The sequence below is a fragment of the Lagopus leucura genome, unplaced genomic scaffold (genome assembly GCF_019238085.1).
Source record: "Lagopus leucura isolate 7727_CA_CO unplaced genomic scaffold, USGS_WTPT01 Super-Scaffold_100008, whole genome shotgun sequence".
In the NCBI taxonomy this organism is placed as follows: Eukaryota; Metazoa; Chordata; class Aves; order Galliformes; family Phasianidae; genus Lagopus; species Lagopus leucura.
In genome coordinates this window covers 34,036,789-34,059,837 of record NW_024962265.1, presented here as the reverse complement: position 1 = coordinate 34,059,837, position 23,049 = coordinate 34,036,789, and the positions used below count along the sequence as shown (strand labels likewise).

The following is a 23,049-nucleotide window of genomic DNA, read 5'->3' as shown; positions in this document are numbered from 1 at the left end:
CTAACAAGGAAAAGCATTACCTTTGCACCAACTACTGGAATAGGAAGGAATGTACAGTTCACAAAACGGGGCTAAAGGGGAAGAAAAAAGCAATGCAGTTTGGCACAATTCCCCACCAACTGCCCTAACTTTAATAATAGGTATTTGCAAAGACAGGCAGCCTGTGTCTATAACCTAACACACACAGACTCTTCAATCAGCATGTTCATATTTCTCCCCAACTATTTCCCTCTGAAGCATCCTGAATTTGCAGTGCAAAAGGCTGCAGTGTGATTTAAGTTACTGTTACAGGCACTGCCTAAATTTCCTCTTCAGCTTTTCACGTTCTTAGCATCAGAAAACAAACAGTACTCCACAATCACTAGAAAAGGCTAACAACTCTAGAGCCTATTTCTTGGATTTCAATTCCAAGCCTATACGGCCAGGTCTGGAATAAACTGCTTATAACAACTGAACAAAGTCAACCTAAAGAAGGTGATAATGGCACATACAGCAGGTGAGAGAGCAACCCTAGTATTAACTTTAGCATTCACTTCAAAGCATCTTAAGTCTGAGTGAAGATACGAAACACAAAGACCAACACAACACTGATGAACTTTATTTTTTATTTCTGTGTATCTTAAGTGGAACATGGAAAGGAACAGAAGCTGTACGGTGTATAAAGCCCATGTTTTATGTGGAAGTGAATCTTACCCACAACACACATAAACCGAAATAAGTTAAAAGAAGCTGAAAACACTTTCTTCTTGCCATTGTTGATGGAGCTGCTCATCTTAAGCTTCTGTTCCATAACCTCACAAAAACTAAATCATTAAAAAAAAATTACTAAGTGAGATCTGGTCCACGCAGTCTCAGGTGCCAGGAGAAGTTTAACATGGGCGATGGTCTGGAACGCGTTTTCTGGGGAGAAAAAAGAAAACTCAGAAAGCTTTCCCCTGTGCAGAGGTCGACCAGCCTCCCCCCACCTGCCTTTATTTTTCAATTGACATTTTGCATTCAGTGCTAGTTTCATCTCACAGCTTTGAGATGGTACTGTCTTTTGTGATAAGACACAAGCTTTGGCCATACTAAGAAAGAACTGAGTCATAAAACAGTGCAAACTACTTTGTAGGGGCAGCATAACCTGCCTAGAAGTAAGACTTCTTCCTATGCTTTGCAACAAACACAATTTTGTTTTAGGTGCAGATTCTATTTCAGAAGCAGCTGCACATTCAACATCCTAGTCATACCTCGGTGCTGCCTTAATGATGTCATCTACACGAAGAATCATTTCTGCTGCTTCAGCTGCACTCAGCAGAACTTGTCTCTTGACTTGGAAACTTTCTGTTACTCCCAATGCTGCCATGTCTCCAATGATCCCCTCTTTCATATCTGAAAGAAAGCACAGGTTAAGAAGTAGTTTGTTTTGTATGGATTTTTTTCCTTCTCTTGCTTACTTGGAAGGAAATTACCAGAAGTTGACAACCCAACAGCTTACCTGCTCAAATGAACCATACTGATAGTAGGGGAGGTATTAAATAAAGTCATTCACATCAAGGTCCCTGCCTTAAGTACAAAATTCCTCTCCAATTTTTTTTATTATTATTATTTTTTACATGAGCACACTTACTGTGCCATCAATATACTCAGTTCTTCCAGCTGAATTTATTAGTGACAACCAAGTTCAGTAAGTCTAACTCCCCTCCCCCCATTCAAACACCAACCCAAGAACAGAAATAATATCAAGCTCTTTACCAAGTCCATAAGTTGTCTTCCCTTCACTGTGAGCAGCTCTGAGCTGAGAAACCAAATCTGCACTGTCATAGCCAGCATTATCAGCTATTATTGTTGGGATCTAAGCAGATAAACACAAACACAAGTTGGTTTTAATTAACACATGGACTGATTCCTACAGTCAAAAACATCACACACTTTGACACTGCTACTTATTCAGTTTCAAGAAGAGCAGCTGATCAAAACCAGTAGATTATCTGTTGCACTGATCAGAACTGAGGAAACACGATCCAACCCAACCACCCGTTTGTTTAAAACTGGAAGACAACCGCTGAGAGGACAGAAGTGCATCAGCAGATTTGTCACCATATTTTATATGAACAGAAAGAAATACGTCTCTTTGTTAATCGCTTCAAATTACAACTGGAGGATTTGAGAATCCAGCTTCCTGGTCAGCACCAACCACATCGCTCTGTTTGCAAAACCTGCACGAGCTGACAGAAGAGGTAATGCCAAGTCTTACTTCACTCTTTAATTACTTTTTTTTTTTAGAGAGATGCTTCCTCACAGTCTAATTCCCTAAGGAGGGGTTTCCCTAATTTAAAATAGAGAAATTGGAAGGCAACTGGTCCTCACACTGAGTGTCTGTTAGCAGCATAATATCCTATAAACTTATTTTCTTGTAGTACTCTAATTCCTACTAAGATGCAATCTCCAGCAGGAGTCTAGAAACTTCTGGATAGCACTAGAGCACAAATAAAATTAGACAGAACACAAGGGCTTTTGTAGAAACCCTAATTTTTCATCCAAGATACGTTGCTGTACTTCAGTTCTGAGTTTTGAGAAAACCAGAAGCTGGATAGAGAAGCAACTGCCTGCTACAAGGAGTCAATAAACCAACGAGCTCTTGTAGCTTTACATTAATCCAGCACTCTGATTAAACAAACTTACCATTCGTAAAGCCTTAGCAAAGGACTCCATTGCAACAGATTCTTTGCCAGGTGTTCTGATGGCAAGTTCTGCAACAGCATTAGCCATCAGCATCTCTGAACAACCTGTATGTTGAAGACACACAAGTATTTTATACATGAGTTGAATAGTAATACAAAACGTGTATCATGTCCATAGCACAGAGATTTTAATACTCACCTCCACCATAAACAGTTCTAGTGTCCTTCACAGTCTGCGCAAGAACACAGAGAGCATCATGCAAAGACCTCTCAGCTTCATCTAGAATTTGTTGTGTTGCTCCACGCAGAACTATGGTACAGGCTTCACCTACAAAGTTCAAATGCAGGAAGATTTAGAACAAACAAACCAAAACAATAACATGAGTGTTAACACGACACAAGACAACGATATCACAAAGCACCTGAAATGGTTTTAGCTATGGCCGCAATTAAATTCCACATAAAGTAATCGATCTGCAGAGAGGAAGAGGGGAAGCGTGATGACATTTCACAGGCAGATTGAAATGATGTGTACTATACTGCTTTCATCAGTGAGCTGCTCCAAATCTTTCCTAATTTAATAGAAAGTGAATCCTTTACCTCAAAACGAGCACCTGGAAATTTACGGTACTGGTATTTTATTAGAACAAGCAAGCCAGTTCTTCAAGCATGACAGACTGCTACTCCTCTCGTCAATTTAATCACCACAAATAGAAATCCTGGATACCACACTTGCACTTATGTAAATGTTCAGTGTTATGTAAACGAACAGTTTTCAAGCATGAAGATGTATTTGTGCAGGAATCATGCTTTATTGAAGAGCAAGGCATTCAGAAAAAGTTAGGTAAGTCATTACATGGCATTGCCATCCTGGTAACTGAACAGTGCTAGCACAGAGTTAACAGATATTGCAGCATGCCATCCCTGTTAAAACACTCACCCATTGCCACACCAGAGAAATGAATGAGTTTATCTTCTCCAATCATGACCTCTTCAATAAGCTTGCAACTTCCTAGCTTTACCAGCTCAGGGTGATCAAAGGTTGATGCAATTTCACCACCTACAAATGTAAGATTATACCAAGTCAAAAAGCACAGTTCTAGCCAAGACCAAAAAATGAAAGAAAATTTATCATCCTGCACTTCCCATGGCTAAAGTATCTTTTCCCTTTTCTACAAAAACTTTTCAACTTTTCAAACTTTTCTAACATTTATCAAGCAGGGACTTAATCTGAAGTATTTTTACAACACCAAAGATAATTTAGCCAGTTTGTATTTCTATTTTTCGCTTAGTGCCATCACCCTTTGTTCACAGTTGGTAGAAAAAACGTGTTTTCATCATTGTGAAGGAAGGATTCAGAATCAATCATTTTACAAGTGAAATGTTATATGCTGAAAACAGAAACTGAGTCATCTGCTACTGAAAGAATGCTGATTTGATAAATCCACAACTTAGTGTTAAAGTTACTGATGGTTAATTTCATAGCCCTCCATACATGTTTGTATGCAAGTTGTGTAAAATAAAGCTTATTCTAAGTGCTTTCCATGTTCACAGATCAATCTTTGACATTTACTGAAGACAGAAAAAATAACGTGGCCCTCCAAGTGGCAGGCAGTACAGCAGTCTACATACCTGTAACAAGAGCCAGACGCTCCACACCAGCGAAGTCTGCATGTTCTATGGCCATGACACCAGCAGCCCCAAAAAGCTGTTCAGGATAGTTGTAGATGAGCTGTCTACAATTAGAGCAAAGGCACAGCTTCCCATCAGAGAAAGAACAGATGTTTTGAAAGATTCTACAACCTCTGTTACCAGAGTAACAAAGGACAGCCAATTCTTAGCAGCATGGACGTAGATTTCTGAAAGCTACAAGCACAGCTGTATGTGAGGCACCAGCCACCCAAAGTTACACTCACACACAAGCAAACAGCAACAACAGGAAAAAAAAATAACTACTAAAAAAAAAATTCCAACTACTATAGTTCTGAATACATTGCCTCTGATGACACACTATCAATGCTTTAAATTCCAAGCCCTTTGATTCTAGGTGCCTGACAGAAGCTTAGCTGCCAATTCTATACAGGGTGAGCTAGAACAACACGGCAAAGGCTTTCTTCAGTTCCTTACCAACACAAACTCCCAGCAGCACACAACTCTGTGTGTACCTGGCCAGTCTTTCACACACACACAGCTAAAAGACTACAGAGAAAAGCATGTGCTTCTTTATTTATACGGATTCTCCTCTCTTCAAAGCGCGGTCAACAACCAAATTATTTTTCCCTTCCAAATTAGAGGAGGACTGTAGGAATTCAGAAGCTGGGAGATGACACCTCAAGAAAATAGATACTTATCATCTATCTTCAAAAGAGACAGGTGGCATTTCTGATTACATACAGAGAAGATTCTTCCTACTGTAAATCAATATTGCCTTGACCTATCACACATCTCCTCAGTCGTATTTAAGTGGTAAGCATGTGAGATGTGGAAGAGACCTACAGCATGGCTATAAGCAGAAATCAACTCTACCAGTGAATAAATTAGACTTAATACATTCTAACTAGAATATCATTAGCCTGGCTACAACGACTGATGGCTACCTGAACTTCTTAGGGCAGCCACCACCTGTTTTACAGGGAACACTGCATAGCAACGGGAAGTTAAGAATTCTTTCTGCACTGCTTTGAAGCTTTCTTCCATCAATCCACTCACTGGAGCCCTGCCTCTAGGACTCTACACATCTGTACCACGTCTACTAGACAGACCACTCTTTTGCTTACACTAGAACAGAATGTAGTGAGATGTGACACAGCTGAAAAGACTCCCAGATTCATAGATCTATCACTAGTTATGCTAAAACTACAGCAACACTACTTAGACTACTTGGGCTTCGCCATGGATCCCTAATTACAGAACAGCCAAACAGCCAAGCAGCAGGACAATAGTGTACAGGACATTGGGGGGGCAGGGGAGAGGGGAGGGGAATGGTGCAAAGGAAAGGTGCAAAGGAAACACTTGCCTCAGCATCATCTAATTTTACAGATCTAGGTATAAATAATATTCTTCATATACATACAGTATTACAACCTCACTACTTTGTGTTTGCATTATAAACCCTACCTCTTTTCCAAGAAAACATACCTGTTAATAAAGCAGTTTATTCCATGCTTAAGAATACGATCTACTTTCTCCTTCATTTTTTCCTTTTCTGCCTGTTCTATTTCTGCAACCTTTGCTGTAGAGTCCACTCTAACACGAGAGCCAAAAATCTAAATTAAAGAGAACAAGGAGTTCAGCCTGCACAGTTAATTCTGCTTATGAAAACGCTGTTTCAAAACAGTAGTTCTATCACATACCTTAATCTTGTCTGTATCCATACCAGTATTTGCAATAAGAATCTTTGCGTTCTCAATTCTTTTGGGCTGGTTTACACCAATCTTCTTGTCGAGCAAAAAGCCTGTAGTAATAAAAGATATTGGTGGGTTTTTTTTAAGACTTCAAATTAAGAAAGGACAGCAGTCCATTTATATTACTGCAAAAACAAAACTCTTGTGCCTTACAATTCAGTATTACCATAGCAATGTCTAACTTGTAACAGCTTCCCTTCTTAAGCACAATTACAGCCAACACACAAACACTTACCTTCATCTAAGTAAGAATCGGCCAAACTTCCACCAAGTTTCTTAATGATGTGGATAGCCTCCAAGTTTCCAGAACCCTTCAATCTAAGAACAGCTTCTACAGCCAGCTTGACAAAGTGATCTTTATGATGAGTAAGTAATTTTGATGAAAGAGTCGTTCCTGCAATGTTCATCAAGTCTTCACGGAACTTCACTTCATCGTCACTACAACAAAGGCAGCAGCACAGCTCCATTAGTAGGCCTCAATTTCACAGCCTTAAGTACCACCAGACTATCACTATCGTGGCATTTCTGCTTAGTGCTGTGAGATAAGATCCATTACTCATTTTGAAATTGGAGAAGCCACAGGTGAAAGACTTTTTTGAAGCTGGTTTTAGTTTAATTTAGCCTAGCTTTTGTTGAAATAGTACTTTGTTAACTGTTGTCTTTACTTTTACAAAATCAATTCAGCCTTACAGTGACTTACCCGCAGTTTGCTGCTTTGATCAGGGACCATAATAGCACATATTCTATCAGCAACCTGCATGTCATGATGACATCCAAGATTTTTGGCTATGTAACATGGCAAAACATTTAAACCTACACTGGTAACTAGATATTGGTGCTTCTTCCTATATCAAGGCTTTAAAAAAATCTTATTTCACTGTCCTTGTACTAATTGTACCACAATACTGAGCTGGCATTCTATAATGTGTAATTTCACTACAAAAATGGTTCAGACTGATTAAGAACAAAAACGTTGCACTTGGAAAAGCCTGTGCCGTCACGTAAAGGATTCAAACATTCTTAAAATCACAGCAAGAGATCTGAAATAATGACTCAGACTTTTGGCCTATAGGGAAAATTACTGTTCATTTTCTGTTTCTGAATACCACAAGTAATTTTCAATAGTTTCACAAAGCTTCTACAGCTCACCAAACTCAAAAGTAGTCTTTTCCTCCAAATATTCAATTCAATCACTCTGCTTCTTTCAAACAGCAAAAAAATTCCCAGCACTCTTTAAGTCTCACTGATAAGTTTTCATCTCAAATAGTTTATAAAGAGCTACTGCAACTATACATTACTAACCCATGATCCACAGCTGCTTTCAAGAGTGCCTCTCTGGAAGCTTTTGTGGCTGCCCTCCAACCTGCAATGATGGTCTGAGGATGAATCTTCTTTGCAATCAGCAATTCTGCCTCCTATTTGAACAAAATTAATCATTGGCTTTTTTACACAGGACATTTACATTAACTAGGAAAGACATTTCAGAGTAGTCTGAAAATTCTGAATGCCAGCAAAAGCATCAGAACTATAAAGTGAAGACCTAAGAGAAGAACATTCTAGGCACCTTTCCACTCCCTCCTCCAATCTAGGCAATTACGATCTGCCCTTGGAATTAAGAAACAAAACTAATTCTAATACAAACAGAAACCAGACACATGCAACAAAACAGCCAACTCTCACTTGGTTACACATCAGTTACACATCAGCTCCTTGTTCACTTAAATCTGTAACATAAGGTGGAGTGGGGGCCCAGAGGAGAGCAAGGAACCCCCTCAAAGTTCCTTTTGCAAGGAAGTCGGCAAGCTGACACGCCATTTCTCAGATGCTCCTGATCTCAGATCTACAAACCATGACCATTGATTCCCCTGGTACAGTTTGAGTTCTTCAGTTCTAAGATCTATTTCACAGTGACTTCAAATATAGCGTTTGGTAATCTTCAATGTGCTGTGTTTACAAGGAACGTTATGAATTCAGGTCTTGTGCACACAACAGAATTTGACAAGGTTGGTCTTTCCCCTCCTTAACATAGTGGAAAAAGATTTCAAAGGAGCAAAATGAAATATTGAGAATTTTTTTTTAACTGTACCAAATCTAAATATTTGTGAATTTATAACTTATATGGACCACAAATATAAAAATATATTTCAAAAAATACATGAAGACAGTACCTAAGGGTTTTTTCCCATCAGTTTAATGGCAATGGGGCAAAGTATTCCTATCCTTTGGGAGCCCATTTCATAAGCATCAGCAACACATCTCCTATTGATATCCCAGGACTATGCAGCCTATATAAAAACATCTAAAAACATTAATACATCACCCTCAGTAACTCAGCTGCCAATACTGTGACAGACGTAGTTCCATCACCAACTTCATCATCTTGAACCTTTGACATATCTAAAAGAAAGCCATTGCATTAATGCTTGGATTTACAACAAACTGAACACCCGTGGCAGCTGTAATCAAGAGCATTTTTCTCTCTCGTTACTTTACGGGAAAAAAAAAGAATTTTACTGCCAAAGAGGCTGTCAAACTGTAACTCACAGAAAAACCTGAGATGCAAATCAAACACAGCACCCTTCAAATTCCCTGTTTGTTTGCAACACAGACCTATTCTAACCTGTCAGTGGTCAAAAGCCATCCCTCTCTCAACCTGTGCCTAAAGATCACCACCAAAATGAAGTAAGGCCAGTCAGATGCTCTTAAGTATAGATATGCAATATCTATCACAGAATATGTCAATTTCTCACACCATGTAGAATATTTTTCTATGAAGAAGTTAAAACTACATAAGAAAGTTGCAAGTGAAGAAATTCCAAGTACGACAATTAGACTGTTAGAAACTCACCAACCAAGACCTTGGCAGCTGGGTTGTCAACTCCAATAGCTTTCAGGATGGTTGCACCATCATTGGTCACTGTCACCGTGCTATCCCTGCCAGTACTCAGGAGAATCTTGTCCTACATGATGCAAGAATTAGAACAGTTTGAAAAATAACTAACTGTTATAACTAAATTATCATACAATGGTTTGAGTTGCAAGGGACATTTAAAACCACCTAGTTCCAACCTCCTGCCACAGTCAAGATTGCCACCCACCAGCTCAGGCTGCCCGGGGCCCCATCTAACCTGGCCTTGAACACCTCCAGGGATGGGGCATCCACAGCTTCTCTGAGCAGCTGTGCCAGGGCCTCACTACCCTCACAGTGGACAATTTCTTCCTTATATCTAATCAAACCTGCCCTCTTTCAGTGGAAAAATATCACACCTTGTCCTGTCACTGCACTCTCTTCCCAGCTTTCCTGTAGGCCTCTATTTAGGTACTGGAAAGCAGCACTGAGGTCTCCTGGAGTCTTTGTTTCTCCAGGCTCAACAAGCCTAGCTCCTTCAGCCTGTCACCGTAAGAGCGGTGCTCCAGCCCTCTCATCATCCTTGTGGCTTCTACCAGACCAACTCCAATAGCTCCATGCTCTTCCTGTGTTGGGCACCCCAGGCCTGGACAGAGTACTGCAGGCATGCCCTCTTAAGAGAGAACAGGGGGACAAATGCCCTCCCTGTCTCTGCTGATTACACTTCTTTTGATACAGCCCAGGAAACGGTTGACTTTCTGGACAGCAAGCACATGTTGCCGGCTCATATTCAGCTTTTCATTCAATAATCTACCCAGGTCTTCCTCCACAGGGCTGCTCCCTATCCACTCATTGCCCAGACTGTGTTCATGTTTGGGATTGCCTTGACCCAGGTGCAGGATCTTGCACTTAGCCTGGTGAAACTTCATGAGGTTTACATGGGTCATGGCCACAGATCAACAGGTAGAACCACTGAGAACCTGCAGCTATCTTACCATGCCTTTAGGTCCCAGAGTGCTCTTGACCAGGTCACCGATAGCAATTGCACCAACAAAGGATGACTGTAATGAAAGCAAATATGCCTTAGAAAATTATTTATACTTTAAAGCAATAAGTAAGTGCTAAGCTATAATTTCCAAGGGGACATCTTAACCAAACTCTTCTACAGGAAAACTCCCAGCAGAATCCAGTTCCAATTTCCTTAAATGCTACATTTCAACAATGAGACAAAATGTATTCCATTTTTGCAGTAAGCACTAAACTACATATCAGAGCCAAAAGACTTCTGAGGAAGTTTTAGGAGGTTCTTGTGAACCTCCAAAGCTGAGATACAGAAGAACTCTGTTGATATACACAAAACACTTCTATCTTCCGCAACAGCAAAAGACAATAAGAGGCAGATGAAGCTCTACATCACCACAAACTGGAAGTAAACTTAAAAGAACGACTATCATTATCCAGAGCATCACCAGTTTATCTTAGAGAAGAAACTTACCAACCGAGCGGTTTCTGCCTTCTCTTCATCTGCACCTGCCTTGAAAATGTTCACGGGAGCAAGGGAAAGGGACGCCTACAACAGCGAGAGCAGAGAATACTTCTGCAGCTTTCACAAAACACCGCATTTTAAACACAAAACCCCGACACCAGCAATCTTAAGGAACAGTTTTAATGCTGAAGTAATTCCCGTGGCCCATTTGGCTTTGATAACGAGAACATTAATACTGAATACACCGACTCCTTGTTTGAAATCCGTATCGCGATCTGTTTGCCGACAGATCACGTGAATTACGCGGTGAAGAGACGGTGAGACAGACCGCGTCTGCTGAAAGAGACGCGACCAGAAGCGTGCCGGCATCCCCTCGCTTCCCAGGGCCGGCCCGGGCAGCGCCTCAGGCCGAGCGCCCACCCCGCATCCCCGCATCGGCCCCCCCCCCGGCGCCGGGACCCGCCCGCGGCCTAACGGGCGCGCCTCGTGCGCGCTCTGGAACCTTCCAGGCCCGATCTCCTCCCCCACGCCACACGCGGGCTCCCCCGCCGCTCCGCGCCGCCTTCTTTTTCCTCTCCCCCTGGGGTGGAAGCGCCGGGGGCACGGCGCGGGGCCGCCCGCCACTCACCATGCTGCCGCGGGACACCCAGCCGCCTCCGGTACGGGATGAGCGCGCACACCGCCGCCACAGCACCAGCGCCCGGCGGAAGTGCCGTCAGAGGAAGCGGCGGAGGCGCCGCGCGGCGCTGTGGGAGCTGTAGTCCCCCCCCGGCGGAGGCGGGAACGGCCGCTGCCGCGCCAACTCCGCGCGGGTTGCCGTGCCCGCTTCTCAATTCCGTCGCGCGCCTGCGGCTGGCCTCCCGGGAGCTTGGCAGCCGGCCTCAGGCTTGTGTCATTGTATCGCCCGTATGGCCCATTGAAAGCAAGCAGAATTAGATCAGGGAGGCAGTCCTCTCGGTCCCTCTCCTCTCAGCGCTTTCCCATTGGGCACCCGGAGCACTGCTTCCAGTTCTCTAGGAAGTACAGCTGTGCCGGTGCCGACCTAAGCCTGGTGCTGTTTTTTTTTTCTGCTAACAAAAAGCCTGCCACCTACAATCGTGGCATCATTAATAGAATCATGAAGGCTAGAAAAGACCATGAAGATTTCTATTCCAATCATCAGCCCACCACTCCATGCTCACGGCCCTCAGTGCCACATGGTTCTGGAACACCCCCAGGAGCAGTGACTCCACCACCTCCCTGGGCAGCCTGTGCCAATGCCTCATCTCTCTTTCTGAGAAGAAATTCTTCCTAATACCCAGTCTGAACTACCCCTGGCGTAAATTAAGACCGTTACCACTCATCCTATCGCTGTTTCCTGAGAGATGAGGCAGACCCCCAGCTCAATACAACTTCCTTGCAGGCAGTTGTAGGGGATGATAAGGTTTCCCTTGAGCTTCCTCTGGACTGAACAATCCCAGGCCCCTAGCTAATCCTCATAAAGCTTGTGCTCCTGATACTCATCAGCTGGTCAATTATCAGAAGGCTTTGGGGACACCCAATAGAGGCCTTTCAGTGTCTAAAGCTGGGCTACAAGAAAGAAAGGGACAGATTAGCAGGGTCTGTTGTGATGGGACAAGGGAAATGGCTTCAAACTAACAGGGGGGAGATTCTGGTTGGACATAAGGAAGAAGTTTTTTGCAGTAAGGGTGGTGAGACACTGGAGCAGGTTGCCCAGAGTGGTCGTGGATGCCCTGTCCTTGGAGATACTCAAGGTCAGGCTGGGGGGCTATGAGCATCCTGATGTAGCTGTAGATGCCCCTGTTCATTGCAGATGGGGTGGACTAAATGACCGATAAGGGTCCCTTCCAATTCACACAGTTCTACGATATACATATAAATTGGTTTCTATGACTTATTCCTCAAGAACGTATTCTAACTGGCATTCTCTTACTGTCAGATTACTTATGCCAGAGATTGGGACTGTGCTCTCTCCAATGTTGTGGGTGGGTTTTTTGTTTTTTGTTTTTCTGGCTAAAAAAGCCAAGCCTTTTGAGAAAACACATCCCAAGAAACATCTCTGAGTGTGTGTTCGAGACTCAGGCTGGCCAAAGCCATGTGTCTTTCCCAATAGAGAGCTATAACAACCTCCTAAAACTCTGCCACCTTTCATAGTTGTCTCTCAATGTAAGGATGCCTAGTGTAGGATTTTTTGGAAGGTTTTTTTGTTCTATTCAGGGAATGGGACATGGTTTCACTCCAGTCTTGTTCTGAAAATGAGTACTGATTCAATTACAGCATCTTCAGTTTCCATCATAGATATAGAGAAAAATGTCCGAAGTTTTGGGTTGGGTAATAGACTGGAAAAAAAACAAAGATAATAACTACTTCTATCTCAGAGCATTTGTAAGATGCACATTGAATTAATACTGATTTTAATTCACATTTCTGCTATCGTGGTGTAAGTTGAGCTATATAAATGAGCTGCGTTCTGGGTTGTTTTAACATGAACTGAGACAACAAGTCTTGTGCTTCACAGTTATATGTACAACCCCCAGAAAACCCCAGAGATCAAATAACCAACATAGCCTTCTTAGCTAAGATTATTTGCACTTAAAAATACACATACATACTCAATAGCAGATCATGCCAATGCTGAAGCTGTACCTTCTGATCTCTGCTCGTTGCAATATTTTGCTACAAGCAGAAGCTCCTTAAACTGATACTACTTCTCACCTCACCCTGTTATGGGATGACTGTCTAGAGCAGACTATGCTGCACGTTTCAGCTCTGGAGCCGACTGTTCTGCATGCTCTGTGCCCCTCAGCTCCAGGTCCAGTGCAGGCCCAACGCTCAGGGAAAACAATCATCACAAAATCCAGCCCTTTGGATGCTGTAGAATAACACATGTATTATTGTGCTTTCAAGAGCAGTCTGTAGCATTATTGGTGGAGAATTGGCTTTTAAACATCATGTACGTCAACTTCAAAATTTCAGAACACAACATATTTTTACTGGTAACAGCGACGGATTACATCAGTTGCATGATATTTTAGCAACTATATCCCTCACATTATTAATTTTATTTATCACTTATTCGGATTTTACTATGGAGACAAGCTGAAAGAACTGAAACTGCTCAGCCTAAGAAGAGAAGGCTCTGGGGAAACCTCAGCGCAGCCTTTCATTACCTAAACAGGGACCTACAGCAAAGCTCTTTGTCAAGGAGTGCTGTGACAGGACATGGGGTTATAGCTACACACAGAAAGAGGGCTCATTTAAATTAGATATAAGGAAGAAATTGTCCACTGTGAGGGTAGTGAGGCCCTGGCACAGCTGCCCAGAGAAGCTGTGGATGCCCCATCCTTGGAGGTGTTCAAGGCCAGGTTGGATGGGGCCCTGGGCAGCCTGAGCTGGTGGGTGGCAACCAGCCCACGGCAGGAGCTTGGAACTAGATGGTCTTTAAGTTCCTTCCAACTCAAGCCATTGTATGATAATTTTGTTATATGATAGTTTAGTTCTACGATAAATTAGTTACTAATTCAAACTAATCTAAATCTTGCATCATGCAGGACAAGATCACTACATTTTATCATCTCTGGAGGAAATCGTAGAGGCCATCTGGACAGGGCTTCAACCTTGTATTTATTTTTCCTATTACGCTTTCTGAAATCATTGGGTACAACGCTAAAAGAAAAAGTTCAGGCTTTATTAAATCTTAGTCATTTAATAACTTGACGGTGATTTGCTAACAAGTAGCAGATAGCAGCAGTACAACAACAAAAATCCAGGCCTATGGGCAGAAGAAAGGAACAGAGCTCTAACAAAAAGGAAACAAAAGCCTGTAGAAAAATTTACAAACACCGGGTCACTGTCTTCTGGATTGTCTTCCCACCACTGAATGGAATACTAGAGGGAAAAAATAGCTATTTATCATTGCCTTGAAGCAATGACTTGAAGAAAAGCAAAAAAGGCGACTAATGCAGTATGTATCAGCACTCACAGTAGTAAATATTGAAGTAACCCACACATTGTTTTCAATGTAAAATCAATAGTTTATTGCCATGCTACAATTATTATTTTTTTTTTTCCAAATGAAGTTGGCACTGGTAAAGGGGAAAATGTTGTCGTAATACATAACACATCTTTAAAAAGGAACATTTGGTAAGCTTTCTCAGTAAGGATAGCTTAAAACAAGGGGGGAAATTGTTTTTCAAGGTTTTTTTGTTTTAAGATTAACGTGGAATGGCATAAAAATACACTCTTTCTGCATAGTATAATATAATTTTCTTAAAAGAAATATGGAATGTTTGTAAAAACAAATTCATCAAACAGGGTAAATTAACTGAAATTTTATAAACAGTTTGGCAATGATACTCTCACTGTTTAGACCTTTTTATATAAAAGAAATAAAAATCTAGAAAGCTACCTTTATACAAAGTTGCTATATTTATGCCTTTAAGTAGGAAAAACATTTTATAATGCAAATTAGGACATACAATAATCTTACAATATCATACAATATAATGACAAGAAAGGAACATACAACATAAGATTTTGGCCTTTGTAGAAATGTGTATTTCTGCATTTAATAAATGCATTTGTGGCACACTGGTGACTATTGTATTCTTATTCCTACCAGCCAGCACACACGATAGAACTGTTGTCAGCTGTATTGTAAGGGCAGCTCCGCAGTTTAGGTAAAACACAGACAATATTTCATGAGACATAAGGTGATGCTGCAGTGGATTGAGATGTAACACGCAAAAAAAGGCAACATGCCTGCTGGTTGAGACATCTGTATCGTGGGGAACTCTACAACATTGCTGTCTTTCATACCAGAGCATTTCATATACATTCAGTTATTAAGTACCAAAGTCTTACAAGTGAGAACATTTGTCTTCAAGATTTGGCAAATTTCAGGGGAAATACAAAGTTAGTACCAAATATATAATATATTATATATAAAATGCAGGTGTATGATATACACACATATTCTAATGCAAAAAAACTGCATTAATATGGAGTTAAGTTCACTGATATCCATTCCTAAATAACACAACCATTACAAATACAGGTGTAATCCTGACCTTTCACACACTTTAGAATCACTTCCTCTCATACAACATAGTTAAAGCAATATATATGCAGGTACGACTACGAAATCAAAACTCACATAGTAATCTGAACTCTGACCACAACAAATAGGATTTCTGTTTTCAGTACATGTAATTAAATATATTTATATTTTTACAGTATTTTTAGACCATTCCTGAAGAACTTGACCAACAAGGTCCTCAGGTACAACAGAGCTGCTGTCAGCAGAACTCAATCTTGTAGGAACACACTCGGAGGCCCAGACGCAGGTATGAATTAGTTTGGCTTCAAGGGATGCTGCATGAGGCCCAAGCACTAGGAAGGCAGATTCTCTGACATCAAAGCTCCTACCTCAGACTTCCTTTTCTATTGCCAAAGGACAGGACCAGAGCAAAGGACGCACCGACCCCAGGCTCTCTGGGCTGCTGGCAAGTGGTTGGGAGTAACCACACATGGCATGGCACTGAGGAGCGGCAAGGTGAGCTTCATGGCACCTTTGTACTGAGGTTCTTCAGAGAGTAGAACAGCTGCTCCTTCACATTCATCTCTTGACAGTTTATTCACCACAGGTCTCGGATGGGAGCTGTGGCTGGGACCCCGAGGCATGAAGGGCTTTGCAGACACGCAGGAAGACAGTCCCTGTTCCAAAGGGCTCGAGCCTATTTCATAATCGGATTTGTACAGAATCTCCTTTGTATATACACATATTTGCTACATAAAATAGAATTACACCAAAGTAATGGGTATATCAGAAAACAGTGTCACAATGTATGTATATTGCCACACGAAGTAATTATTAAAACTGCAAGAAAAGAATTCAAAATGCCCTTTGTAATATATAAAAAATATAGAAATGTCCAAAACTCGTTTCATCAACCATAAAGGTAACTTTATATCTCATGTTCTATCTGTACACCTACAGTTCCAAACAAAACACTGCGTTAATCTGGAGCAAACACCACATTAGGATAACATCCTCATAAGACATCTGACAACTTAGTCACATACCTTACAGCACAATATCACAAGAAATAACGTACAAATGGTCAGAGTTACAGTTACTAAGACTTTTTTTTAATTCACTTATCTTGTCCAAAGGAGGAAGTAATTTCTAAAGATTGTGAAAGGACCTTTGCTCATGACTTTGTGTCTTTTCAATGCACGCTATGTATGAAGGACGCCAACAGCCTTGACTCCATCTTAACGCAGTCTTTTGTGATGGAATTTCTTCTTTTTTTTCTTTTTTTTTTCTTTTTTTTTTTTTTTTTTTTGGAGTGTATATGAATTTAAAATAAAGATGTAAATGAATTTAAGTTGATATTAAGTGAATACTGTCAAATATAAACACCTGATTTGTTGTATCAAAGAAAAGATGGGAAAAGATCTTAAGAATAAATTCCAAAACCACTTAATTCTGTCTATCAAACAAGAAGGTTCAATTTTCTTTTGGCTTCTTGGGGTTACAGAAAAACTTCAGATCCCAGTCAACTACCAGTTCCTAATAAATCAGTTTTATCTTATTTGCAACCACTAGGTTAGTTCGTACAGTGCAAAAAAAAAAAACAAAACAACCCACCATTGAATCCACATTACACAAAGAGGAGAATACTGCTCAGAAATAGAGGTCCAAATCAAATACAGCATGATATGCTCAAAGTAGTATATGAAGCTGACCAGAACTTGCAGTTTTACTTCCCCAACAGTGAAGGCAATTTACCATTTCATGATTCCATCTCAATGTGAAACAGTTACATAAAAAACAGATTCTGAGCAAACACACAGTCAAAAATCCAGCAAAAGCAACTGCTGGCCAGTTTCCAGCAAAAGAGCAGCCCTTTCTCTGACGTTGTTTTGAACCTGATACAGCTAAGATCCTTCCCTGGTCATTTCTATACCGAAGCCCTATTCAGAGCTTTAAATACACAAGAATGTTTAGGTACCTGGGGCAGCGAGGGGGGTGGAAATTAAGCAGTTTATGATATGCAATATATTTAAAACCCTTCAGATTTCTACAAAAGGTTCGTAGACTTTAGTAAGAATAGCGTTTCAATGCACACCATTAAATTTAACACATATGCAAAACGTACTTATGGGGGGAAAAAAAACAGTCAGGAATAACGGCTAAAAGTCATTTTTTAATTTTCTTCTGGAGCTGCAGGGAAACACTACCAAATTAAAATTGGATTCCCTCTTCGTATCGATTTGAGGAGAAATATTTTTGTTATACAACCAACGGATTAGATTCTCACTGAGTGTATTTCCAGTACAATTTTATTACATACTTTTGGTCACTGCTTTGACATTTTCTTTCTTTAAAAGATACTCCAATGTCTTTCACAAGTCATTGCACTGAAGGAATATCTACAGTTAAAGGCTTTCCCTCGTTAAACGTGCTTGAAGGGCAGCAGCCAATTGCATGCTATGGAAGAACAGTAGAACTGGTAGCGGTGTTGCCATTCTTGTAGGACCTACTGTGTAGAAACTTAGTCTTAGTTACTACAGAAATTTGTTACCTACTTGAAGGTTCTCACTCTATACACCTGTGGGGCCAAAATAAATACGAGCTAAATACTGTGGTGAGACTTCAGCTGAAAACTCAATCCTAAATTACAGACACTAAACCTAACAACACAACCTTTAAAGAGACTGAAAATACATTTACCAAGTCTCAAAGGGTAAAGTGCATCACAACTACATCTACTTCAAGGGTCATAAAATAGAGAAATAAAAAGAAGGCTAAAGATGAGCAGTGCAGGTAACGGGACCACCCAGTACGTTTGCAGCTTACACAAAACAAGAAAGTGTTATTCCACCTGTAGAAGAGGATATAAAATATAGTCCTAGAACATATGGTGCCAGATTTGTTAATATAGCTAAGGCTACACAAAGTTTTCACTTGACTCTGCTCGGTGAGTATTTCATTTAGTATATATTAAAAACAAGAAGAAAAATAATGCCATGGCTATGCATTCAGAAATCATAGAGAACAAAATCTCAATGAGTTCTCAGTTCTGGGGACCAGACCTAAGAAAATACCCCACATGAAGTACTGTGAAACTTACATTAAAAAAAAAATATATATATATATATATTATTCAGATCATCTCTTCTTTTGAGACTAGGATAAATGCATAGGGCAGTGCACCAGAACTAAGGAGGGATCTTTCTTGTAATTTTGGCAGCTTACTTTGGACCTGCACTAGGTCTGTTTCCCTATCTGACAATTATGAATATTGCTCCTCTGCCTCACAGCTGTGTTACAGGGGTTCAGTTAATCAGAATTTGAGGCACCTGTACCATACAGATGAGGACCAAATACTTCTAGGCAGCTATCTAGATCACACACATTTGCCTCAAAACACATGCTGAAGCAGTAGGCTGGCTCACAGATTTAAGTGTGCTTAAACATATGTTCCTAAATTAAGAACAAGAACCACACCAGCATCATTAACCTAGTATTGTGCAACACCTCATAGCTTCTCTTCAGTACGACTGGTCCATAACACAAGGTAAAGCAACGGAAAAGATATGAAGGAGCATTAACACTGCAGACCTGTAAAAATCTCTAGTTCTAGGTAGTCTTCACCTTCTTGAATACCAAGTTCTCCCCACAAATCAAAAAATCTATCACAACAGTTTGCATAGGTTGACAATGAAATCATTAATTATCTCATTAAGTTCCTCGTAATGGTCTCAGCACATCCATCTCTTACTTCTGCAAATTGTGTTCTCTGTAAACCTGGTATTTCGATACCACACAGTCTATAAAGAATAATTAAAGTCTTTCAGTTAAAAGCTTGCCTGATATCCCTTAATGATGTGGCAAGAAACATGTATTTCAGATGCTACCGTTGCTACCACTAAAAACTGAGAGAAGACCAAAGAAAGAGTTAACAAAGATACAGGGATACACTCCAATTTAAAAACCTGAAAAAATATATATATTTTTAAATAACACAGCTTTAAATATTGCATGAAGACCCTTATTTATTTTTCAGATCTTCACATGGCTTTTCTTGCATGTTTTTCCTCACAAAGTTCAAGGGTTATTTTACATCACACCAGTTCACAAGTGTCAGTTCCTTTACAGGCTCAAGAGTAACCTCTGCTGCTGCTAGTACCAAGGTGCACCTGCAATACTGCCAGAATTCTAAAATTATTCAGAGCATTGAGAAAAGGAAACAATTTCTACTAAGGGTGCATCTGGCATATTCAAATGACATTCTGCTTGGATGTACCTGTAACACTGTGCAGCTATTATTGAAACCAAATTCACCAACTGCAAAAAGGAAAAGAAGTATACTCATAGATAATACTACCTTCAGATAATTTACTACATTTCTTTCTAAATTATACTATCAACTATGGATGCACATTGCTAGAATGTACAGTTTCCTACAAAGAACTACGAAGTCCAGTACCCTGACTCCCACGTAACCTGTGTCTGAATCTTTAGAGGAAGACAATGACTGCATAATAAACCTTTCCAGTTGTGCAATAATGCATGCTGCTGGAGAGCTGGGATATCTCAGTCAGGCATAAAGAAGTACAACGCTGGACAAAGACAAACATTTGACCTTCAAGAGTCTTTCTTTGTCAAATGCAGAGAGTGAGACAAACACATACACAACCCTGAACAATAATTAAAGCTATGTACAAAATTTTGACTCTTAAAACAACAGATAAAAAGAAACACAAATGCAAAGAAAGGAAGGCACAGTGAACTAAGAAATGACAAAAGGGCCTTAATTCATATAGCCAACCTGTGAATTCCTTCACAAAAAAACTCTAAAATCCATCTGATTTCACAGAGAACATGATATGCCACTTGGAATTCTCTTCTATCTGAAGTAGCTTAAGGCTGGGTTTAGATGTGTTTATAGCAATGATCAACGGACTTTGATGTGACCTCTCAAATATCACACCACTTAAAGAAAACTACAGGGAATTAAATGCCTTCTTGCCCATATGGTCTTTGATGAAGAAGAAAAAAAAAAAGTTTGGTATTTATATCCCTTGAGATGAACCAATACATCTTGTGTACATCAAACTGAGTTAATGAATTACATACATTTCATTCTGAAGGAGCCACGTCAATGAGAAACGAATGTAGATATCTGTCTTGAAAGATTAGGTTTACCTGCTAATAACACATATATCAAGAGGCTTTAAAAAGTGTTATAAATGCCATTAACGACTATAGGCACCAAACCAGAATATTTATAAATTCAAAACTGGCATGTCACTCAGACTCTAATCAATTTAAAGAGGCACTGTGAAAGGTGGCGATGCTGCTATGCAGTAATTACTACCATAGAATGAAATAGTGTTACGTAAATGAATACTTGCTCTACATTAATTCCCTTTAGTTAGACAAGTACATGAAGTATGCAGAAAAAGTTCTATTAGTCTATAAAAGGCGTTAGTGTTAAGAAATGCAAAGTACTTGCATCTTCAATTTTATAAACTTCACAAAAGGTGCAAATGATTTAATGCTTCCCAGGCTCACATAGGCAGGTCAGTACTGTTATGTCTAGTTTTCCTAGAAGTACCATCATCTCGGGGCAGTGCTTTTTGCAGGCTTGACATAGCAGCAGTTCTTTCAATGTCTATCACAGCATACAGCTCTGTGCGCCTGGTTGGAGTTTGTGGAAGTGGAGTGGTGGGGGTTTTGGGAGTCTGAGGGTTGTCGGAGTCACTGCCACCTTCCAAGTCAACCTGTATGTAGTTGAGCTGCCTGTGTTCTAAACTCGGACGTCTAATGTCAAAGTTAAAGACTGTTGGGGTACAGTCCCGACGTCGTGGAAATTCTATTTTATGAGCACTTGATGGTACTGTTACATTCTCTGTATTGACATAATTATGCATTGGATCTAGGTTATTGTGGTAGCCATTCAGAGATGGGGTCTTTGGTCCTAAACTGTCATCTTCATCTCTACTCAGCTTGCGGGATTCCCAAACTGGAGGCAAGGATGGCAAGTTCTCATAGTTCAACAGCGCAGTTCTCCTCTGAGCAGAGTTGTTAATGTTCTGGGTATCTGAGGTACTGGTGGATGTCAAACGACCTCTCCTGACCCCCGAGGCACTAGGGATTGATAACCTATTTATATTTTCATACACCAACTTATTACCAGATGGTGTTTCTCTACGTTCATCACTGTCGTACCCAGTGTCCCATTCAGTATTGTTTGTGCTGCTGCCACTAACTTGGTCTCTCCCAAGTTGCTCCAGTTTCTCTCTTTCCATTAATTGCCTTTGAACAGGGGTTGGTCCTAAAACAAACTTGACTCCTTCAGGCTCCAGGAGAACGTGAGCATCTCTGTCATCAGTACATATCTGATCTTCTTTTACTTTAGTTGTTTCAGTGTTTGAAAGCTTTGATTCCAGTGGCGCATGCACACTCGATCGATTTTTTCTTTCCTCTTGTACACCAGTAGTGTTGACGTAAGTGTGCACCTGAAAGGGAGAAAAAAAAAATAAAGGAAATTATGCTGTCTCTGTCACATTTTGTTGAGCTGTGCTCTATTTTCATTACTGTTGCTTTATTGCTGGTTTTGTTACCGTTACTCTAATAAAAGAGTAGAATTTAGCTGAGTTCTAGTTGCAGCTTTTCAGGTTCTATTCCAGCTCTGCTCTGGTCACGGAAACGTTGGGCTTTTTTAGCCCAGCTCATTAGTACACTTGGACAAATTAGTAAAGCAGAGTTCTGCTTTGTCCTCTCATACCATGACAGTGACCAAAAATTCCAGAGTTGCTTTGGCTAAATTTATCTTTCTAATTTCCACACTGGAAAGGAAATCTGCTGTCCATTAAAAATATATATGTATATAAAATCAGGACTGCACCTTGTATACCACTAAGTTCAAGAGTGAGAATGAGATTAGCTTTCAGAAAGAACAGGCATTCCTTCTTCAAGAACCAACAGCTTCCTCATACCAGAAGCTGAAACAGAAAAACTGCATTTCCATATGAACCGTGGCACTCAGAATTAAGAAGTAGCAGGAGTTAACAGCAGATGCCACAAAAACAGACAGGAAGATACTAATTTATCCTTCCAAGTTCCCACATCAGAGCAACATATAAGTCTGAAAGGGAAAGACTAAAGAACACCACCTCTAAACTTAGACTTTGCCTGCACACTCAAATAGCAAGGGCAGTATTTGACAGCAGGACTCACCCCACCTTTACAACTTCTCTGTCAAGCTCTACAAATTGAAGTGTTATTTACAGCTCACTTGACTCTACACTGATTCTTTAAACTCATTCAGTCTGCAGTAACAACAACTCCTAAAATTTTCTGTGGTGGCTCCAACCTAATTCTCTCCCAAAAGACAGTTCACTTTGCACTGCTCACCTTCTTTTATTTTCAACAGTTTTTTCTTACCACCAGATTATATTTTATTAAACTTAACTAACATTTTCATCAGCAACCTGAATGATGAGAAAAGCCTCAAAGTTTCTGATAGTGTTCTTTCTCAGACTGGCGAGGTTTTCATTGAGGACCTCAGTAACCTAAAAAAATGGCCTCATAAACCTCATGAAGTTCAGCAAGGCAAACGTAAAGTCCAGTGC

General features: G+C 40.4%; 2 protein-coding genes across 3 annotated transcripts in view; both read right to left on the bottom strand.

Moving 5' to 3' along the window:
- Window positions 1-586: 586 nt before the first annotated feature.
- CCT2 (chaperonin containing TCP1 subunit 2) lies at window positions 587-11,111 on the bottom strand. The gene is made up of 16 exons (XM_042872877.1): window positions 11,030-11,111; window positions 10,411-10,485; window positions 9,911-9,976; window positions 8,916-9,027; window positions 8,388-8,464; window positions 7,370-7,482; window positions 6,303-6,505; window positions 6,017-6,117; window positions 5,802-5,929; window positions 4,296-4,399; window positions 3,604-3,723; window positions 2,863-2,991; window positions 2,665-2,768; window positions 1,735-1,834; window positions 1,230-1,371; window positions 587-900 (listed from the first exon to the last, which is right to left on the bottom strand). The coding sequence occupies exons 1-16, from the start codon at window positions 11,030-11,032 to the stop codon at window positions 870-872; spliced, it is 1,608 nt and encodes a 535-aa protein (XP_042728811.1). The 5' UTR covers window positions 11,033-11,111; the 3' UTR covers window positions 587-869.
- Window positions 11,112-14,414: 3,303 nt separating this feature from the next.
- FRS2 (fibroblast growth factor receptor substrate 2) overlaps window positions 14,415-23,049 on the bottom strand; it is a 50,474-nt gene continuing 41,839 nt past the window's right edge. For both annotated transcript variants that reach the window (XM_042872791.1, XM_042872792.1), the window contains exon 7: window positions 14,415-21,933. In XM_042872791.1, the coding sequence (XP_042728725.1) occupies window positions 20,983-21,933 (951 nt within the window). In that variant the 3' untranslated portion in view covers window positions 14,415-20,982. The remainder of the gene's footprint in view (window positions 21,934-23,049) is intronic.

Coding starts and splice junctions, on each gene's coding strand:
- CCT2 (XM_042872877.1), bottom strand. Junction 6,118..6,302: donor CGATTCTTACTTAGATGAAG/GTAAGTGTTTGT, acceptor TTATTACTACAG/GCTTTTTGCTCGACAAGAAG. Junction 2,769..2,862: donor TAGAACTGTTTATGGTGGAG/GTGAGTATTAAA, acceptor TTCAACATACAG/GTTGTTCAGAGATGCTGATG.